This window comes from Hippocampus guttulatus, chromosome 21 (genome assembly GCF_054856545.1).
Source record: "Hippocampus guttulatus isolate MCC_2025c chromosome 21, RoL_Hgut_1.0, whole genome shotgun sequence".
Taxonomy (NCBI): domain Eukaryota; kingdom Metazoa; phylum Chordata; class Actinopteri; order Syngnathiformes; family Syngnathidae; genus Hippocampus; species Hippocampus guttulatus.
This window is the reverse complement of record NC_141281.1, coordinates 3,232,765-3,251,440: the sequence shown is the minus strand read 5'-3', so window position 1 is coordinate 3,251,440 and position 18,676 is coordinate 3,232,765. Positions and strand designations below refer to the sequence as shown.

The 18,676-nt window shown below is 45.6% G+C and overlaps 1 protein-coding gene across 2 annotated transcripts in view; it reads right to left on the bottom strand.

Annotated features, from left to right (window-relative positions):
• Window positions 1-8,266: 8,266 nt before the first annotated feature.
• The window catches only part of zfhx4 (zinc finger homeobox 4), a 73,662-nt gene continuing 63,252 nt past the window's right edge, over window positions 8,267-18,676 (bottom strand). For both annotated transcript variants that reach the window (XM_086101564.1, XM_086101565.1), the window contains exons 11-12: window positions 13,244-18,613; window positions 8,267-12,748 (exon numbers count right to left, since the gene is read on the bottom strand). In XM_086101564.1, the coding sequence (XP_085957690.1) occupies window positions 11,190-12,748; window positions 13,244-18,613 (6,929 nt within the window). In that variant the 3' untranslated portion in view covers window positions 8,267-11,189. The remainder of the gene's footprint in view (window positions 12,749-13,243; window positions 18,614-18,676) is intronic.

The following is an 18,676-nucleotide window of genomic DNA, read 5'->3' as shown; positions in this document are numbered from 1 at the left end:
CCATCGCCGCTTCGGTTATTGCCTCGGTGTTGATAAAAGTGAAAAATAAAATGGAAGAGACAACCAAAGATACACAGAATGGATTGAAGCTCAACGTCATTCCATAAAAGCCTCCTGCATGTGACTGTCATGCATGAATAATATTGGTCATCCAATAATTTAGTTCAGAAGAGTTGGAGAAGAGAGAATGACATTGATTAAAACTCGCCAAAGTGCTTATTCCTTGCATGTCATGGATAAAGACATTTATATGACATTTGTAGAGGATCAATAATTTGGTGCTTTGGCCTCATGCATCCGCGCTGAAGGACGACGGCTCCAGCGACACATAAACATTTATGGGCGCGCGGCAAAGCTCCAAAGTGGCCCGCCAGGACGTTTAGAACATTATTGTCAAATAATTTTTTTTTTCCCCCCATCCGATTTTCGGAGTCTCGTCGAGTCAAGTCGACCCCCTGGACAGTCACGGTTCAACATTCTCAGATTCAAAGATTCCTATCTATTTTTGGAACCTATTCTCCGGTACGTGCATGCAAACACATCTTTTCGCCATTTTCTTGCATTTGGGATCGTGTGTTTCGATGTTGGCCCTCAGCGAGATGTAAACAGTGAGCAGAAAACTCCCATCAGCACCTCAACGTCCATCGAGTATCTGTCTCCATCACCCGAACGTTCGCACACCATCTACTCTTAACGTAGACACACACACACTCCGCTGCGTTTGTTCTTACCCAAGGCACTTGTGGGGTCTTTGCGGTAGCCGGAGCGGGTTGGTTGCTGGATGGCTGTGTTTTGCTGCTGTGAGTGGTCTCGGTTACTGTAAAAAAACAAAACAAAACAAAAATCAGGGCACACCAGTGACTGATTTGATGCTGAAAATTCTTGCTGGTTCTGAGCTTCTTCATTTCATTGTTGAGAGGCCAGACACATTGACGAGCATCGCTCCTGCCTTTAGCTTCGCATGTCGCCCACCTCTTTTGCCGCATCCAGGAGCAGAGAGCTGCATGCTGGCTAGCGGTGGCAATGGTCTAACCCTCTGGCCGCCCCGCATCTCGGGCAATGTTTTGATCCTTTTGATTTTTCTGCCCCTTTTTTGTGCAGTATTCCTCTTGATATTCTGACTCAATTAATGTCAAGAGAGTGCACGTTTGAAGTAAAAGCAGTTGATCTGAATATAAACGTTAGAAGATACTGCCTTCAAGAAAGAACATTTGATTCTCACGGTCAATCTCGGCCCAAAATCATTATTTTCACGCCAAAGCAAGTAAAGAACATGGCCCAACAATTATTGTTTATCATACCATTCAGTTACGGTCTCATGAATAAACGCACACACGTAGCGATCGGACCCAACACACTCATAATACAAGCAGGAACAGATCTTAGTCAATAAACAATGTTTGGGAGAATTAAGAGGGGGTTTTTTTGGTGTCATTGTTTGTTTGAGATATGATATGTGTCTACCGAATGCCGTTGCGTTGACGTGCAAAAAAAATCCTCAAGTGTAACCACTCGCCCATGTGCACACCCAACATTCCCCTGATTTCCCGGCCACATGAAGTCGCCGGTTTATAATAGCAAGAACAATTTTTGTTTGTGCATGCTGAGAAAATGGAGGACAACAAAGAGCACCGGCGCAGCTTTTGCATCAAGACCATAATACATTGTTGGGAAGGCTACAATCTAGATTACATCTCTGCATCTTAAAAGTGTAGTTTCCTATAAACAGCAATCTACAGCTCATAAAAATTCGCTCTGCTTCAGCATAAACCCTCGCCTTGTCCTCTCACCCCCGCCGCGTGTGCGCGGCTGTTTGCGCGGGGCGCGCATGCACGCATTTGGCCGCACGGCATAAACAATCTTCTTCTCCCGTCGGTAGCGCGGGGTGATCCATCAGCTTCTCCACGGAAAACCAATTTCGCTGGAGATGTTCGGTTTTTCACGCGCGCGCGCGCGGACACGGAGAAGGAAATGAAAGTGAAAGAAGAGGGACACGCCACGGTGAATTGAAAAAGAGCGATCGGCGGGAAAACGAGAACGCGGATGACTTGCCTTGCTGTGTTTAAAAGGATGCACATCACTGTTATTCGCGGTCTCATCAGTTCACCGCGTTCCCCTAAAATGTTCATCTGTGGCCTTGCGCTCAAAGCGCCGCGTAGCTTTTGTGTGACTGCTCCCGTCGAGACGGGCATTTCTGCCCCTGCACACCCTGTAATGAAAAACAGAACGCAACAATGTTGAAAAAGGAGAGTAAAAGCCTATCTCCGATGGCGTTCCACACGGAAACGTCATGTAACAAGAATATTACAACCTCTCTCTCTCGTCTTTGCACACGTGGGATGAAATGCGCCAAACGTTCGTCTCCTCTCACCGAAATCCACCATTTTGGTCTCTTGTTTTGGGTGTTGAGTGGCGTCCTTGCATCCGTTTTGGGCTGAGGAGACAGTGCATGCGCGTGTGTGCATGCGTGTGCATATGCAAGCACACTCGAAGTCAGACAGAAATATTGTGTGCATACAAAGAGCGTCTGGCTAGCAGCTTAACACAAAACAAGACAAGAATGGTCTGCGGCTTTTATTTTATTTATTTCTTTGCGGGGATCTGTGTCGCTGCGAATGACTGCAAGTCTATCAAGAGCCATCTCAGCCCGCTAGAATTTGGAGATGACTGTTCAGAGCTTTATTTTTTTTCTTTTCTTAAGACGAATGCAAATTAAAACGCATTAGGCTAACATTCATTTGCGGTCGTGGGCATCTAGGCCACTTTTGGTCTGAGGGCCACTTAAGGCAGCCTTATTTCTTCAAATGACCTTGAAATCAAAGAAAGAGCAAGTTTTAATGATTTAGAGGGCTCTTAAAGTCTCGACGAGAACGGCAAGACACGGCCTCATTAAAATTTTCATTTAAGCATTAAAAAAGCTTTTTGGCCCGAATGTTCCTGCCAAGATGCCGAGTTGATACGCAGGCGGACCCGCAAGAATGGACGGCGTCGGCTTTCATGTTCATGCATCTGTTCGGCCCCCTCATCGGATATTGTATGAATGACAAGTCATGCATTTGGCTGCGACGACTTGTTTTTAGCGCGCGCGTGTTTGTGTGTGTGTGTGTGTGAGTGATAAATGACCAGTTGCGGAGCATTGTGATTGGGTGCGGGCTCTGTGAATGACCGAGGGAACGCATGGTGTCTCTTCATATTTAGCTTCTATTTCTTCACGAGCTGCTCCTTTGTTGCGCGTGGCATAATTTCAGGTTGTGAGCTGTGCGTATGCGCGCGTTGGGGTGTGTCCAAAGACCCAGACCATGCGCCATCACCCTTGAACATTCCCGCACGCTCTTGTCCATCGTTTCCGTATTCCTCCAACAACAAAAGACCCGTTTGAAAATCGGCGCATGTTTGCGCTGTGCTTGAGAGGAAAGAAATTGCATCTGTGCTGGATGTTGCACATCGAGTATATTTGACAATAAAGTTGACTTGACAACGGAAAGGATGAAATCCATCCGTCCATCCATTTTCCATGCGGCTCGACCTCTTCAGGGTGGCGGGGAAGTGGATCTTATCACAGCTGGCTTTGGGGTGACCCGGCACCGGACAGGTCGTCGGTCAACCCCACTAGGCCAAAGCAGAGAGAGCCAAAGGTGAGCAAAGTACGCATTTCTTTGGAGCAGGCGTAGAAAGAAGAAAATGGGTCGGATATTTTTTGCGCTCTCATCTCCAGCCCCTTCGCAACTTCTTGTCGTCGTCTTGTGTGTTTAGTTATTTACAGCCCCGACAATCAAAAACAACAACAACAAACTGCAAACGACACGGCAGCCTTTGTGTCACAAGCGAAAACAGGAAATCAGGCTTTTGTCCGCTGGAGATGGCATCAAAAAAACACCTTGTTTCATGTGTCTTCAGCAATCCCATCTTGATGCCTTCACGTGTTCCCCATGTGGGGCTGCGGCGCTGCTCACAAGGCGTCGGGAAACGGCAACGATCTGGCGGGGAAGTCCCAGCGGGCAGCCATAACACGCTCATTTGTCGACATAGCTCGGCTGCGCCGATCCCCCGTTTGATTCCTCTCAGGTCGCCCCTCTTCTTTCTCTCTCTCTCGCTTCACTTCTATCACCTGCTCATTTTGCCGTCTGGAGCGCCTACTTTCTTTCTTCCTCTCCGTCACTCCGTCTGTCGGCCTGTCTGTCTGCGTTTACTCCTCACGGGCCGCTTCTCACACCTCCTCCTTCCCTTTCACTTCAAAACACGTGCGAGTTGCCTGCGTAGAAAAATACCGGCGGTGATTGCATCGTGTAAAGCGCTTTGCGAGAACGAGGCTGCGCACATCTGAAATTCCGTTTTTTTCCAACCTGTCTTTTTTTTTGTTTGTTGTTGTTTTAAATATTTTGCCAGTTTGTGCTTCATGAATGAGAATAAGTAAACTGATGAGCTAAAAACAGACAGATACAGGGGCAAAAACCACAGACAAGCCACCTCCCATACTTGGTCAAAAATGACAACATGGACATTTTCAGACCCTTTTCAAGTACAGTCAATATAAAATGAGGAGCTGGGATTAAATGTGTGGCATCTGAAAAGACATCTAAATACGTCTTTGGGAATGAATGAGTTAATCGTAGCAAAGTGTCATTTCTTCTGTTTTCACATGCACGCATGCACACACACATAGACACATACACACACACACACACACACACACACACACAAGTGAGGGCTGTTCTTTGTAATATACAATCCACCAGTATACTGATTGCAAAAAAAAAAATCAAAAAACAAAACAGTGAAATGGCAATAAAGCTTTTAGTAGCAAACCCTGCAGATTGGGTGTTGGCGCTCGCCCCCAAACAAAGAAGCAATAAATAATAAAAAAAGATTCGCTGTCGTGCAAGTGAGCGCAAGGGATTTGCAGATTCCTCATGTGTAAAATGGTGGATGGATTGCAGGTGGAGGAGAAGGATGTTGAACACAAACCAGGTGGTGGTGGGGGAGTTATTAATGGTGTCTTCCGTTAATCATCACCATGGTGCCAAAATCGGGCTTACGTTTGAGTGGGTTTCAAATTGAGCTACACTACACCACACTCGGGTAGGGGAAATAATGAGAATAATAATAAGGGTGGGGAGAGCCGAGAAAAGGCTTTAAAAAAAATGTGGTCTGCAAAAGAACTTGTGTTTTGTCTTCTGCAAGATAATGAAACCTCAACCAGATCAGATGCGAGGTGCTTCTGACGTTGATTTGATCGATCCAATCCTTGTGTCGAAATGAAGACTTCGAGGCGGGTGGAAAAATGAGCAACACGCTTCATTGTGAGCAGTTTTCTGTGCCCATGAAGCAAGGACAAAAATCAAATAAATAAAAGGTATGGATTTGTACTTGCCTATTGATGTGGTCCGTTTGTTTCGTAAAGTACTGATACTGAATTCGGCTGATGTAAGTCATTAGAACAGGGGCGTCAAACACGGGTCCTGGAGGGCCGCTGTGCTGCATGTTTTCCAAGCCTCCCTGTTGCAACACACCTGATTCAAATGAACAGATCATCAGCAAGCTCTGTGGAAGCCTGACATTGAACCTGATCATTTGAATCAGGTGTGTTGCAACAGGGAGATTTGGAAAACATGCAGGACAGCGGCCCTCCAGGACCGGAGTTTGACACCCCTGCATTAGAAAGTCTGAAAGAGCCCTTTCCTACGACACGTACCCCTGATAGCCCCGCTTCCTGACGTAGTTGGTGCCAGAGTCTGGCCCAACAAATAATTGGGGCCAGCTTAAGAACCAGATCGAGGGCGAGAGTCAATTTCACCCGTGGAAAAAGAAAGAACTGGTGCTCACCTGGCCACTGGCCCGGTACTACCGCGAGCACAAGCGCGGTGGAAAAGGGCCAATAGACGACATGTCAGAGTCAGAAAACGTTTGTATCCCCGAGCTTTCAATATTTCGATGAGTAATCTATTCTAATGTTAATGTGAAGCCATACTGGCAGTCAATATTTGTTGGAAAACCCCTGGAAGCCATCCGTAGATGAAAATGGACACCCACTGACACATTCCAATCACAGATCCTGAGACAAGGGCCCACTACTACTCAGACCAAGGTGTGTATGCGAAACAGACTAAATATGTGATGATGAGCTGTTGATCCCTGTTAAACCCCGACAACGTCGCAATGCCAATACGCAAGTTGGCCTCAGATGTGATGCGAGTCAATATCTATTGACGGGCAAATCGGCATTGTTGTTCTTTGGTGCCGTCATTGTGTTGGCCTGATGCGCGATGGGCTAAACTGAGAGTAAATGTGATTGGATTTTTCAGTCTCCGTCATTAAATTCCCATGCGGGGAATACTAATTCCAGTATTTAGTGCGCTGACGCCGGGGCTTGCTTTCATCTTAAACTGATTCCAGTCTAATTAGATTGGCCATGTGGGGGGCGCTGGATGTATCCGTCTGGACTAATCCCTGCCTCTCTGTCCCAAACATTGTATTATCCCGAGAAAATCCATTGGCTGCAGGCTATTCAAAGCCAGATCAGCTCTGCACTGTATCATGGCGAGCGTCGAGAAATGCCCGCCGTGCACCGGGGGTGGAACCAAATGGCCGAGAGTGGTGCCGGGCTTGCGGAAAGTCCCATTTAGAATTTACAATCAGCCCTTTATCGCGCAGCGGGAGAAAACGCGTGCATATTGACCGATAAGAACGGAGACATTCTAGTTATGCGTCGTCACAACAATCCAAAACTGTCCTCTTTGCTAGGGACATTGCGGCAATTTGGTAATCTACACGTCCGTTGGCAAAGCAGGTGCTTTTCTTTCTGCCAGTGGAGGATGAACGGACACACATGACAAAAATAAGCACTTGTGCTCATTTTCGTATACCCTGCAGCGTGACACACCCATCCTGAGTCCTTTTTAGGGAAGTACGGGAGATCCCCCGTTCTCATCCATTGTCGTTTATTGGCACGGCGCATTCTGACTGATGCGTCGAATCCAAGTTCAGTCTTCCGCAAACCGAGGCGGTCAGCAGGAAAGCACCATATATCATTTCAACAAACACTACGTGCGTAATTCACGGGATTTTCCTGCCTGCGATTTAATGGCAGACCACAGTGAACATACAGCGCACAGGGGTCCTTCTTGAAGGCGTTAGAGAAGGCCAGAAACATTGAAAGGCCTTGAGCCATTGTTCTCCACAAAGGTCAAATGCAATTCAATCCCATAATATAGCAGGGGGGAGCCCTACCTTGGCAACCGCTTGCACTTGAAGGGTGGGCAACGGCAAAGGACCATTCAGCAAAACGCTTGCCCGCTGTGAGCCGAGCACATTTGTCAAGGGCGACCGGTGAAGTCGGAAGGGGGCAGAGGAGAAATAAAAAGAAGAAAAAAAGAAATACTGTTTTTGAGGCTTTAACACGTCATGGCTGCTTGCTTCTCCACAGAAACGAGTGTGTATGCGCTGAACAATGAGGGGCACAAGTCATTCTCGCCAGAGTGGAAAGATCCACTTCATTTTTGCTGCCCTTGTGAAAATTCATTCGGTTGGATGTAACGACTTGACAATGTTAGCGCTGTCGGTAACCCTGACAGGTGTGCGGGATACGTTTGGCAGGCCAGGATGTGATCTACTGTATTGAAGTGCTTCTCAGGAGCAATTCTTCATGTGACCTTCCATCGGGAAGCCATAGTCTTCCCTCTTATCCTGTTATCCCTTTTACTTAAAAATATGCAGCACTCACGGATTCATAGAAGGGAAAAACTTGGGATCAAGATAAGCAAACCCTTTGACAAATATTCTCTTTGCATTGTTGTCTTGGATTTTTGTCCGATTATCACGAACAACACAACTGTAAGAAATACAGTTCACCTTGTGCAATTCGATGTTTTGTTTTGCTTGCTTTTTCCCCCCACTAACTAAGGTGGGACTAATGAGGAAGGTCTTTTTTTTTTAAGTATATCACTTTTAAGACAATCTACTGTATTACCTAATAATAGCTATCTATCTAGCTATCTCTCGATCATATTGTCATCGGTATTTTACATTTAGATTTGTAAGGTATATAGGAGAATGAATGCAAAAAAAACATTCAAACGCACAGTGACACACAAACACACACACATATATATACACATTATATACATATACACATATACATATACTGTATACATGTACCTGTATATATACATATATACATACATATATGTACTGTACGTGTGCGTGAAATGTCAACTAAAAATACACAGCGCTAAAAAAAATATCCAAAGAATAGGGTAAGAGAGCAAAGTGGTTTGCAGATACAGTTTTTAATGTATCACAACAATGAGCAACAAACATACTTGATGAACTATTTCCAGAAGTTGTTCAAATACCATCTACAATAAACGTCATTTCAACTATGACAACAGGTCTGTGACAAAAAAAAAAAAAAAAAAAAAGAAAAACCCAAAATCGAATCAAAGGTTCCAAAACCATGTTATTACCGTGATACGGTACAGTTGAGACCTCAAACAGTACAGTAACAAAAACTAATGCGACTACTCTCTATATATAAAACATCAATAACATTTTTGGTTTAGTTTATTTAAAGTTTTAGCCGTAGGGGCTTCTTCTTAATAAAACCTCAGGGTGCATTTCCTATGTTACCCAGATGTTGAAGAGTACATATTGAGTAGGATATGATTGCGCCATGAAAATCCCTTTGACATCCAGAAGAACAATTCCAATTTTCAACCTTTTGAAGGCTGTCCTCATAAACATGACACAATCCGTCCACTTTTTTTGTTGTTGTTTTTTGTTTTTGTTTTTTTTAAAGTTCATTTTTTTGTTTGTTTTTTTGTTTTTGGCTGCTGTGCAGTTGCAATAACTATGTACAGTTGCTGTTGGACCATCCGCTTTGTTGCTTTGTTAGCTTCTACCAGTCCTTGGTGTGGAAAGCGTCCTGTCTGTGACGCTAGCATCTTAGCACCCGATGCTAGCAAGCGACAAGTTCAGTCTGAAAATGCTGAGCCAGCGAGTGGGGAAAGGCAAAAAAGCCAAGTTGTGAAAGCCTTTGGAATCAGGACAGTCGCTCATGTTTGTACAATGGCAAAATTGCACCTTGGGAGGCCAGAATGTCTCTTAGGAAACACAATCGAAAAGTGTCTTCAGGATTAAAGTAACTGATAAAATACTACAAATCCAAATTGACAAAAAGCTCACACGGGAAATCAAGAACGGACATTTGCTTGAAAACTTTGGGAAAGAACACCTTCATAATAAAACGTAGGAGGAAATGTGACTCGATTTAATTGTTTGAAACAATAACGAAGCATGATTTGATTTAACCTGTCAAACAGTTGCATTACATGCTACTTGCTCATCTCAGAATAGGAAATACCAAAAGCAATACATTTTTGCATTTCTTCATATTAATAAATTTGTACCATGCACAGCCAACTATGAATATGTACAACAGCTTTGCTCTTTGTGTTCACAAGCCTTTTTCTTTCATACAAATATCCTTCTGTTACTTTGGAATGAATCACATAGTTTCAATGACCAAACTAGAACGTGATTCTTAAAACAACAAAACAAACAAAAACAAACAGAAGGTCATCGGAACACACTTTTGACAGTTTTCACATTCTTAGTTCCACAGCAAAATTAACAACGTGACCATAAAAAAGAAAAGAAAAAAATAGCAGAAGCAAATTAATTTGTGGATCAGTATTTTGTCTGGTTGAAGTTTTGAGAGAAACAATGGCAGGCAAAACACAATTACACAGTAGCAGCAAAACTTTTGTAAGGTAATACTTTGCAATGTTGAAATTCTTTCGTTAAATGCAGATGATCACGAGTGCCCAGAGAATTGATGGGAGGATGTCCACCTATGTAGTCCCTAGCAGTACATAGGCGGAACACTCTTTCAGTCCGACAAGTACATGAAATTGTTGAGTATATAACACAAATGCTGTGTTTTTCAAAGCAGCACATTTGCAAACAAATGACCATACCTTTTTTTTTCTTCTTTCTTTTTTAAACATCGTGACCAACTTGTACCTTAACAGTTTCAAGTATACAGTACTGCTTTCATGGATGCACCAATTAATTGTTAAATAGATTGTTAGGGCATCAATCCCGTAACACATATGGACCAATATGCTGCTGCAATTGACACAAATAATAATTAAAACACATACGTACAAACATACAAAACAAACAAACAAAATCTCTATTAAATTAACAAATGGCCTATTTATATGATAAAAAGACAAATAAAAACAAATAAGTGCACTATAGTCCAGACACAAGCAGGTACCGTAGCAGTACAGCAATTCACCAAAGAAAAAAAATGGTTCTATTCACATGATCGGAGAGTCTATCAAAACTAGAGTTATTACCTCTTCGGAAAAGGGTGTGAGCAGAGGTACAAGTGAGAAGGTTGGCACAGATTAGTGTGGAGTACAAGAACAAAAAAGGGGGCGAGGAAATCCTTACAGCTTGTTGTATTCAAAAGTGGCAAACACGGGGCTCGGCGCACACATTGACTTCATCATCCGAAATTGCCTCAATAGCAAAACCACACAACCTCTTTGTTGGGCACAACTAGAAGAATACGCACACCGTCCATTGTAACAGTTATATTGTCTCTTGGTACTCTGTACACACACACCAGGGAAATGCGTCCGATAAAGCTTGACATGTTTTGGTTATAAGCCAAGTGTACCCAGGGCTTGCTGCTTTAACAAATGAGAAATGTTATGTTATCTGACCTGAGAATTTAAAGCTACTGAATTACACCTATCGAAAAACTAAGAGAGATTCTCTTTGAGGGTTCTGGATCGTCATCCCATACAGTACATGCTAGCATTTGGAAAACAATCCAGCTGAGGTGCAATTTGCTATCGTGAGAGTTTTTGGCTTAAAACAAGCCCCCCACCCCCCATTTGAGGGAGCCTGTGGAATTTTTTTTCCCCTACTCCGTGTTTTTGTATACAATATAAGCTCAGTCAAGCATTTGCAACAGTTCTGTCCATAACAAAAAAAACAAACAAACAAACAAACAAAAAAAATCAATCAATATCTTGCCAGCATATCAATATGGGAAAAACAATCCTGAGTCAATCATTTGGTACTGAATTTTTTTTGGGTTCAGAGAAACTTTGGAACTGCAGTTTAAAAAGTTTTTTTTTTTCCATTTCTTTAAGCAAGGGATCCTTTTGTCACTCCTACACACTGAACATATCCATTCTGATACTACTGAAGCTCGCGTCTAAGCCAGAGGCCGGCTTTGCCTTGACTTCCAACGCGTCATCTAAGTCGTCCAGCTTCTGGCTTAGCTCATTGTCAGACTCATCTGAACAACTCTCGGTGGGTAGTGAAGTTGGAACCCCTGAGGTGCTGCAGGAAGTTGAGGTAACCGTTGACGGCGAGGACAGGGGGGGAGGAGGAGAGGCTGACGGGGAGGAGGAGGAAGCAGCTTTCTGGGCTGTGGTGGTGGCCTGGAACAAGACATTAGGCCAGGACTTCATGGACAAGCGAGACAGATGTGGAAAGGTGTTATTAGAAGAAGCTGCAGACTGCGAGGTAGATGTGGTGTTAGGAGGAGGGGAGCAGACAGAATGAGGTAATAATCTAGGATGCTCTTTGGCATTTCTCATTGCTTGTTTGATTGTTTTCTCTTTGTGCAAGCTCGACTGAAGGTGTTGGCCAAGTGCTTCATTCCCATTGACGACCACATTGCAGGCGACGCACGTGTAGTTGCTCATTGCCCTTCGAAGTACCGTCTCTTGCGGGTCACTCAAAGTGTGACCAAAGTAACAGAGGGATTTTTGATGCCGCACCACGGAATCTTCATCAGCAAAACTCATCTGGCACTTCCTGCATAAAAACTCATGCTTGATGGACGGTACGATAAAAGCATCGGGAAAATCCTTGGGAATTTTGCTCTCTGTTTTCGGTTCTCCTTTTGTGCTTTCTGTTGAAGCGCCTGCGTTGCTGTCGTCCTTAGTATCATTCGCTTCTTTTGGTTTGAAAGAGTTGGTCGTGGTGCCCTTTAAGATCTGGGGTGTCTTCGCAGGGGTTGATTTTTGTGCCTGCTTCTGCTGTTGCTCCAGTTGTTTCTGCTGCTGCTGCTGCTGCTTCTGCAGAGAATCTTGGAGGGACTGCTGGTACTGCTGATACTGCTGCAGAAGAGCGGTCGGGGAGAGACCAGCAGCCATAGCGGCCTGTGGCACTGCTGCGGGGCCGTATGGGAACAGGGTCTCCATCCCGCAAAGCGGTGGGAAATAGCCTCCTGGTTGGACCCCTCTTGGAAGCTGAGGTGAAAAGCAGTTTGGGAATCCAGGAAGGAAGTAAGGCAGGAATTGCCCTCCCAAAAAAGAACTGGGGTCACCTGTGGCCAGAGCACTCTGAAGGGCCTGCAGCTTTGCTGTGTCCAGTGGAGGCTCACTTCCCGGTTTTCCTGCAGCTTGTTTCTCCCTCTTCCTGGCCACGCTGGGAGTCTCGGGTCGTGAGCCGCTCTCTTTCTCGCTGCCCTTGGTTTTCATCTGCGGTGGCTTGTCCCCTGTTGTTTTACTGTTGTCTCTCTCCGAGTCTTTTCCTTGCTGCTCTGTATGATTTACTGCTGCTGAAGGTGCGGAGGGAACGGGTGGAGGAGGAGGAGGAGGAGGAGGAGGAGGAGGAGTCTGCAGAATAGTCTTGGTTGGGGTAGTGCTGAGAGACATGGCAGGAGATGGGGTGGCTGGTGTAGGGAACCCAAGCATGCCAGCACCAGGAGATGCTAAAGCTGAAATACAGTAGTATATAGATATGGAAATATTCAATATTTCGATATTCAATCACAATTTGGGGAAATTTATTGTAAAGTGACTTGATTTAACGTTTGTCGTGTTTTGGAAAAATCTTATTCCGATTTTGTTATGGATCAAAACTGTCACATGTGCTCTAAGACAACATCAGTCAGTCTTCATAGACTACTATAAATATGCTGAACCAATAATTAGTAAATGAAAAAACAAAACAAAACAAAAGCAATGATAAATAAACATTTTATGTACAAAAATCTCATTATCAGTTCAACTCCGAGGATGAAAATCATGCATGCATTATACCAACCATTTGTAATTTCAAAATTGTATTCAAAAATAGGACTCTCTCTTACTAACACCACTGTGATACAGAATAAACAGCAGTATTGGAGGAAAACAACAACAACAAAAAAACAGTGCACGATCAAGGTCAGTTAATAAAGCTTGTAGTCTGTTTTGTCATACTAACTCACCGGGTGTGTTGGGTGGGAAAACGGGAAGCGATGATGGCCCGTTGACTCCAGGAAGTAGCACTGGCGGAAGGCCAGATATTCCTGGGTAGCCTGAGGGCAGGCTAAGGCCATGAAGTGCATTACTGTTGTCCACTGCTGTCTGTTGCTGCTGGCCAGGCAGACCGAGTCCCTCACCAGCTTTCTTCATGCGGTCAAGCTCTTGCTGGGCCATCAATTGTCGGACGGTAGTCGGCGCTAGGTAGTCCTTTTCCCTATCCACTTGGTTTCCCAGGGTTTCTTGCACTTTGGTGATGTGCTGTTTGGAGAAGATGTGGTCTCGGATGGACATTCGCGGAGTGTACTTTATTGCACACAAAGTACACTCTGGCCTCGGTCCATCTGGGGAGCCTTGACTTATTATGAATGGCTTTCCAATGTTGATCTTGAATTTCTTTTCTTTAGCTCTGGCGTTCTGGAACCACACTTGGACAACACGCTTGGGAAGTCCAATCTCATTGCCCAGCATCTCACACTCTTGCATCGTCGGAGTGCGGTAATCGCTAAAACAGGCTTTGAGGACTTTGAGTTGCAGGTTACTCATCTGCGTTCTGAATCGTTTATGGCCTGGCCTATCGCCGCCATTGCTGCCTTTACCGGATTTGAAGGGGTTACCTGCCCCAAATGGACTTGGAGAGCTGGGATCAGCTAGGCTTGAGGATTCACTTCTGTCGTTGGTGTCATCCAGGTCATCATCTCGGGAGCTATAGTAAGAGTCACAGTCCTTTCCGGAGAAACTGAGGGCAGGACTCACCATGCTGAATTGGAATCGATCATTGCCACCATCAGAATTGGACACCATGCCACCCTTGCTGTCAGTCAACTTGTCCCCTCCATTTGCCGTGAAGCTTTCAACCTCATTGTTATTGCCCTCATCTCCAGTTGTAGCATCACTAATGGCGGTATTAATTGATGACGTCTCATCAAAGTCCATCTTGTTAAGATCATAAGATGTTAGATCTGCTGAGTTAACATTAGGCCCATCAGTTTCATCACAGTTTTCAGCTTTTAATGATGAAGGGCTTAAGAAGTTTTTTAATTGCGCTTCAGATGGTTTTACTGGGGTTGACGACGCAGTAGGCAGCTCATAGTCAATTGGCTCGGTCTTGGTAGGCAGCTGTGCAAAGTCAAAGAAATTATACTTTGGGCTCTCACCTCTATCGTCTTGATTCATCATTGGGCTTGGCGGCAAACTAAAGCCCGCCTGCTTCGCCTCGTGCCAGTGTCTCGATCGTATGTGACTATCCAGAGCTGACTTTGCTTTGAACAGTGCCCTGCAAAAGGGGCACTTTTTGTGGGACTGCGAGGGGCCAATGGCTCGAAACTGGCCCTTTCTCTCTCGAGCGCGAGTGTTTTGGAACCAAACTTGCACCACTCTCTTCTTTAAGCCCACCTCTCTTGCAATGTGATCCAACATTTTCCTGGTTGGATTAGAATCAATGAGGTATTTGTCATAAAGGACCTCAAGTTGTTCAGGTGTGATGGTGGTTCTCAGGCGCTTATCTCTGTGTTGTTCTTCACTACTGTTTCCACCGTCTTTGTCATTGACACTTTCATCCTTATCATCCAATTTTCTCTTCATTGCCACCGACCCTGAAGCGGAGGTCAAACCAGAACTACCCTGTGAAGAGATTTGGGAGAGACCTCCAGATAAGAGCTGGCTCGTCATTAGCGGGTTGTTTGGGTCAAATATCATATAGGGCATATCAATGGGTCTTTCTAGGAACTGTGAGTGCAGAAATTGATTCTGGGCAGCCAAGAAATGCATGTGCTGATGTTCCTGCCAGAGTTCCACTGTAGGGAATGCAATCTTACACTGGTCACACTGGTATTGAAGCATCTGGTGTGGGAGGTTGTTTGTGAGGGAGGAGAGGGCCAGGGAGAGCGGACTGGAGGGCACTGTGGCTGCCTGCGGCTGGGAATGGGGTCTTGACATCGGCGGCTGGGCAACCTTCTGAAGGGGTGGTTGAGGTGTGCACGCTTTAGATGGCCTTGGATCCGGTATTGATTTCACCACCGGTGCTGGTGCAGACTCAGTTTTATTCGGGTCGCTTGCAGAACGAGGTTCAAAGTCTGGCTTAGGAGAGGCTTTTCCAATGCTGGCACGAGGAGAGGCCATCATAGGGGAGCTCGAGCCAGAACTGGTGGCAGTTCCCTGGGAATGTTTGGGTGGCTCTGCTGCTTGCTGTGTCATTCGAACTGGAACTTGATCGTCTGTGTACTCTTCACACAGATTTTCCTCATTAGCTTCTTCATCTTCATCCTTGTAACACAGCTTCTTCTGGTGAGTGATAAGGTCAAAGATACGTGGAAAAACAATGCTGCACTTTTTACACTGGTACTGCATGTTGCTCGTTCTGATGTAACGTTCATTAGTCAGCTCTTTTTTCTCACTGTCTTTAGAATCGGCCTGGTTCTCATAGCTTTTACGAGCTTTCTGCCGTGCGTTTTGGAACCACACAACAATGACTCGGGTTGGTAGATTAAGGACAGTGGAAAGTTGCTCAATTTCATCATCCTTGGGATAGGCGTTGGTGTCAAAGAAATCCTGAAGAACCCTCAGTTGGTAATCTGTGAATCTGGTTCTGGAAGACCTCTTGTTGATGGCTGAGTCGGTCCTGTAGTATTCGTGGGTGGTTAGCTGAGTCTCTATTCGGATGTCATCCAAAGTCGTTATGGGAGGAATATTAAAATTGTAGGGCGAGTCTTTGCTCCGCTGCCTCTCCTTGAAGAGGGTGTTACGGAACCAGTGCTTTATGACCTTTTGAGGCAAACCAGATTTTTCTGACATCTCCTGAATTTGCTCTTCGTTGGGGGAATTGTTGATGTCAAAGTTGGCACGGAGGATTTTGAGCTGGTCGTCAGTTATACGAGTTCGTGGTCGCTTAAACTGGGACTGGCGGAGGAAGTTCGGGTCGAGCCCCAATTGTTGCTGGCAGAGTTGCGTAAGGTCGGTGGAGAGAGAATCCATAGTAGGCAACTGGAGGGCCAATTGAGGGGGCAATCCCGGGTGCTGGACCGATTGCATCATGAGCGGTGGGAAAAGGGGCAGCTCCAAAGGAACAGGAAGTTGCACTTGAGGAGGTGCAGGAGGAGCGGTGGTTGTCGGCGGTGGGTGGGGTGGCTGCAGCGGTGATGTCTGGTGTGCAGTTTGGTGTGAGGTTTGATGGGGGGCGGGAACAGGTGACGGTGTTAGCGTTTGGGGCTTGGTCATTGATGTTGAAGCCGGTTGGGATGCTGTCACTGGGGCACTCACAGGAGGCGGTGGAGGAGGTGGCGGCGGCGGCAGTGGTGGCGGTGGCGTTTCAGGTGAAGCAGGGTTAATTGGGTAAAGTTTGTCATAGGCCTCTCTGTACTGCTGGGCAAACTTTTCAAGCTCTACATATGGGAAAAACTGACTGTGCACATGCTCTTGGTGGCTTTTGAGAATGAGCATGTTGGAGAAGAGCTTTCCGCACATTCCACACTCAAGCTTATCAGTGTTCTTATCCACTTGCTCACCTCCATCTTTAGTTTTCTTTTGGTTCTTCTGTCTATTTTCATTGTACTGGATGACAAGTTCAAATCCAAAATTCTCCAACAGTGCTTTGGCAGCATTACCCCGAGCTCCTGACACAATGCGAGGAGGTGGAATCAATGGCTCTGAGAATTTTGACTTTTTGGCGTCTTTGTTGTCTTTTGCCCCATCCATGAAAGCATCGCATCCATTTTCCAACTTTGCTCTGCTGTCTTGTTTTTCAAGGTGGTCTTCTGTCTCTTTTGACATTTGGATATCTGAGCATGATGCATTGCTAGGCTCCATTTTAGGTTTTTGGTTCACGATTTGCTGGTTCTTCTGTTGCTGAATCTGTGATTGTGTCTGAGAGACTTGCTGCTGCTGATGCTGTTGCTGCTGAGCCTGTTGCAGTTGGTGCTGCTGTTGCATCTGCTGCTTCAAATCTTCTAAGAAGGATCCTGTAAGACCTGGCATTCCGAAAGCTGCTGCCGAGTGAAGCGCAAGCTCCGGACTGAGGTTGAACTCTGCTCCTGGGATGTAGAAGGGGAATAAGAATTGCGGTTGTTGAAATTGCAGCAATGCTTCTGGCGTCATTGGGAAATGAGGAAAGAAAGCTGGGTTAAGAAATTGAGGCTGGAAGAAAGCAGCCTGCTGCTGCAGTTCATGTTGAAGTTGCATTTGCAGTTGCGCTGAGGACTGGGCTGACTGGTGGCTGCTCGACTGTGCTGCAACATGGTCCGTCGCTTGTTTCGTGTTGTTGCCGCTATTAGCATCTTTGGGTTCCACAATATTGTCTTTGTTACCTGATGGTGCTCCACTTTGGGCAGAATCTGTCTTGCTGCTGTTTCCTAGTGTGCTTGGAGCAGGACTTTTTGCTGGCACTGGACAGCTAGTGCCAGTGCTATTGCCGCTTATTTCAGATTTGGCCGTTCGAGCTTTAGTCTGGTGGAGTACCGAGCGCATGTGAATCTCAAGTGTTGAACTTTGGCTGTATGCAACATTGCAAATATTGCACTTGAATGGTTTGTTGTCAATGTTGTTGCCTGTTTCTTGAGGAACTGGGCTTGATGCCTCTTGAAGGACTTTCTTCAACTTGTGCAGATGGGAAACAGAATTATAGTGGACCAGTAAAATATTCTTCTGAGTAAAAGACTCCTTACACACTGTGCACTTGTAAGGTCTAGAAGGATCTAAAAATTTCTCCATAGTAAAGTTTGGCCCTTTCCTAAATGGCAAGGTCCGTTTTGGTTCTGCTCCCATGTCATCTATCAGAGAGCTGCTGTCACTTCCGGTCGGACTGGGCTTCTCTTCCTGGTCCATTTCATCTTCCTTGTCCAAGTCATGCTCAAATGCCTGAGCTTCTTCCAAAGCCCTGGCTTCACTCTCAGTGATATCGCCATTCAGAGGGAGATTTCCAATCAGTTGCTGCACTTCGGCCTCAGTTAGTTCGGGATGTCCGTTCTCCAAGTGCTTCCTGAGGGCCAGGAATGTCCTGAAGCTCCGCTGGCAAAGGCTGCACATCGTGGCGGCTCTGATGGCATGGTACTGGGAATGTATCTGGAGCTTCTGCATTGTCTTGAAGGCCAGGCTGCAGTGATTGCAACGGTACTTGTAGACATGCCGATCAGACACTGACAGCTGCTGCTGCTGCTGTTGGAGCCTCTGGAGTTCGCCGAGATGATCCTGCAGCGAATCAGGGGACTTGCTGTCATGCCCTAACCCGCTTGCTCTCCTCCAGTCTGGAGCCTCTGAGGCCTCCTTTGGGGGCCTCATTTCCTCACCTTGGAGGTCTAATTCATTCTTATCTTGCCTTGCCAAGTCATCTTTTGAAGAGTTTCCTTAAAGCAGACAACACAATTTTCAAGTGTTAACACACTGTCAATAGAGCTAAATGCGGATCA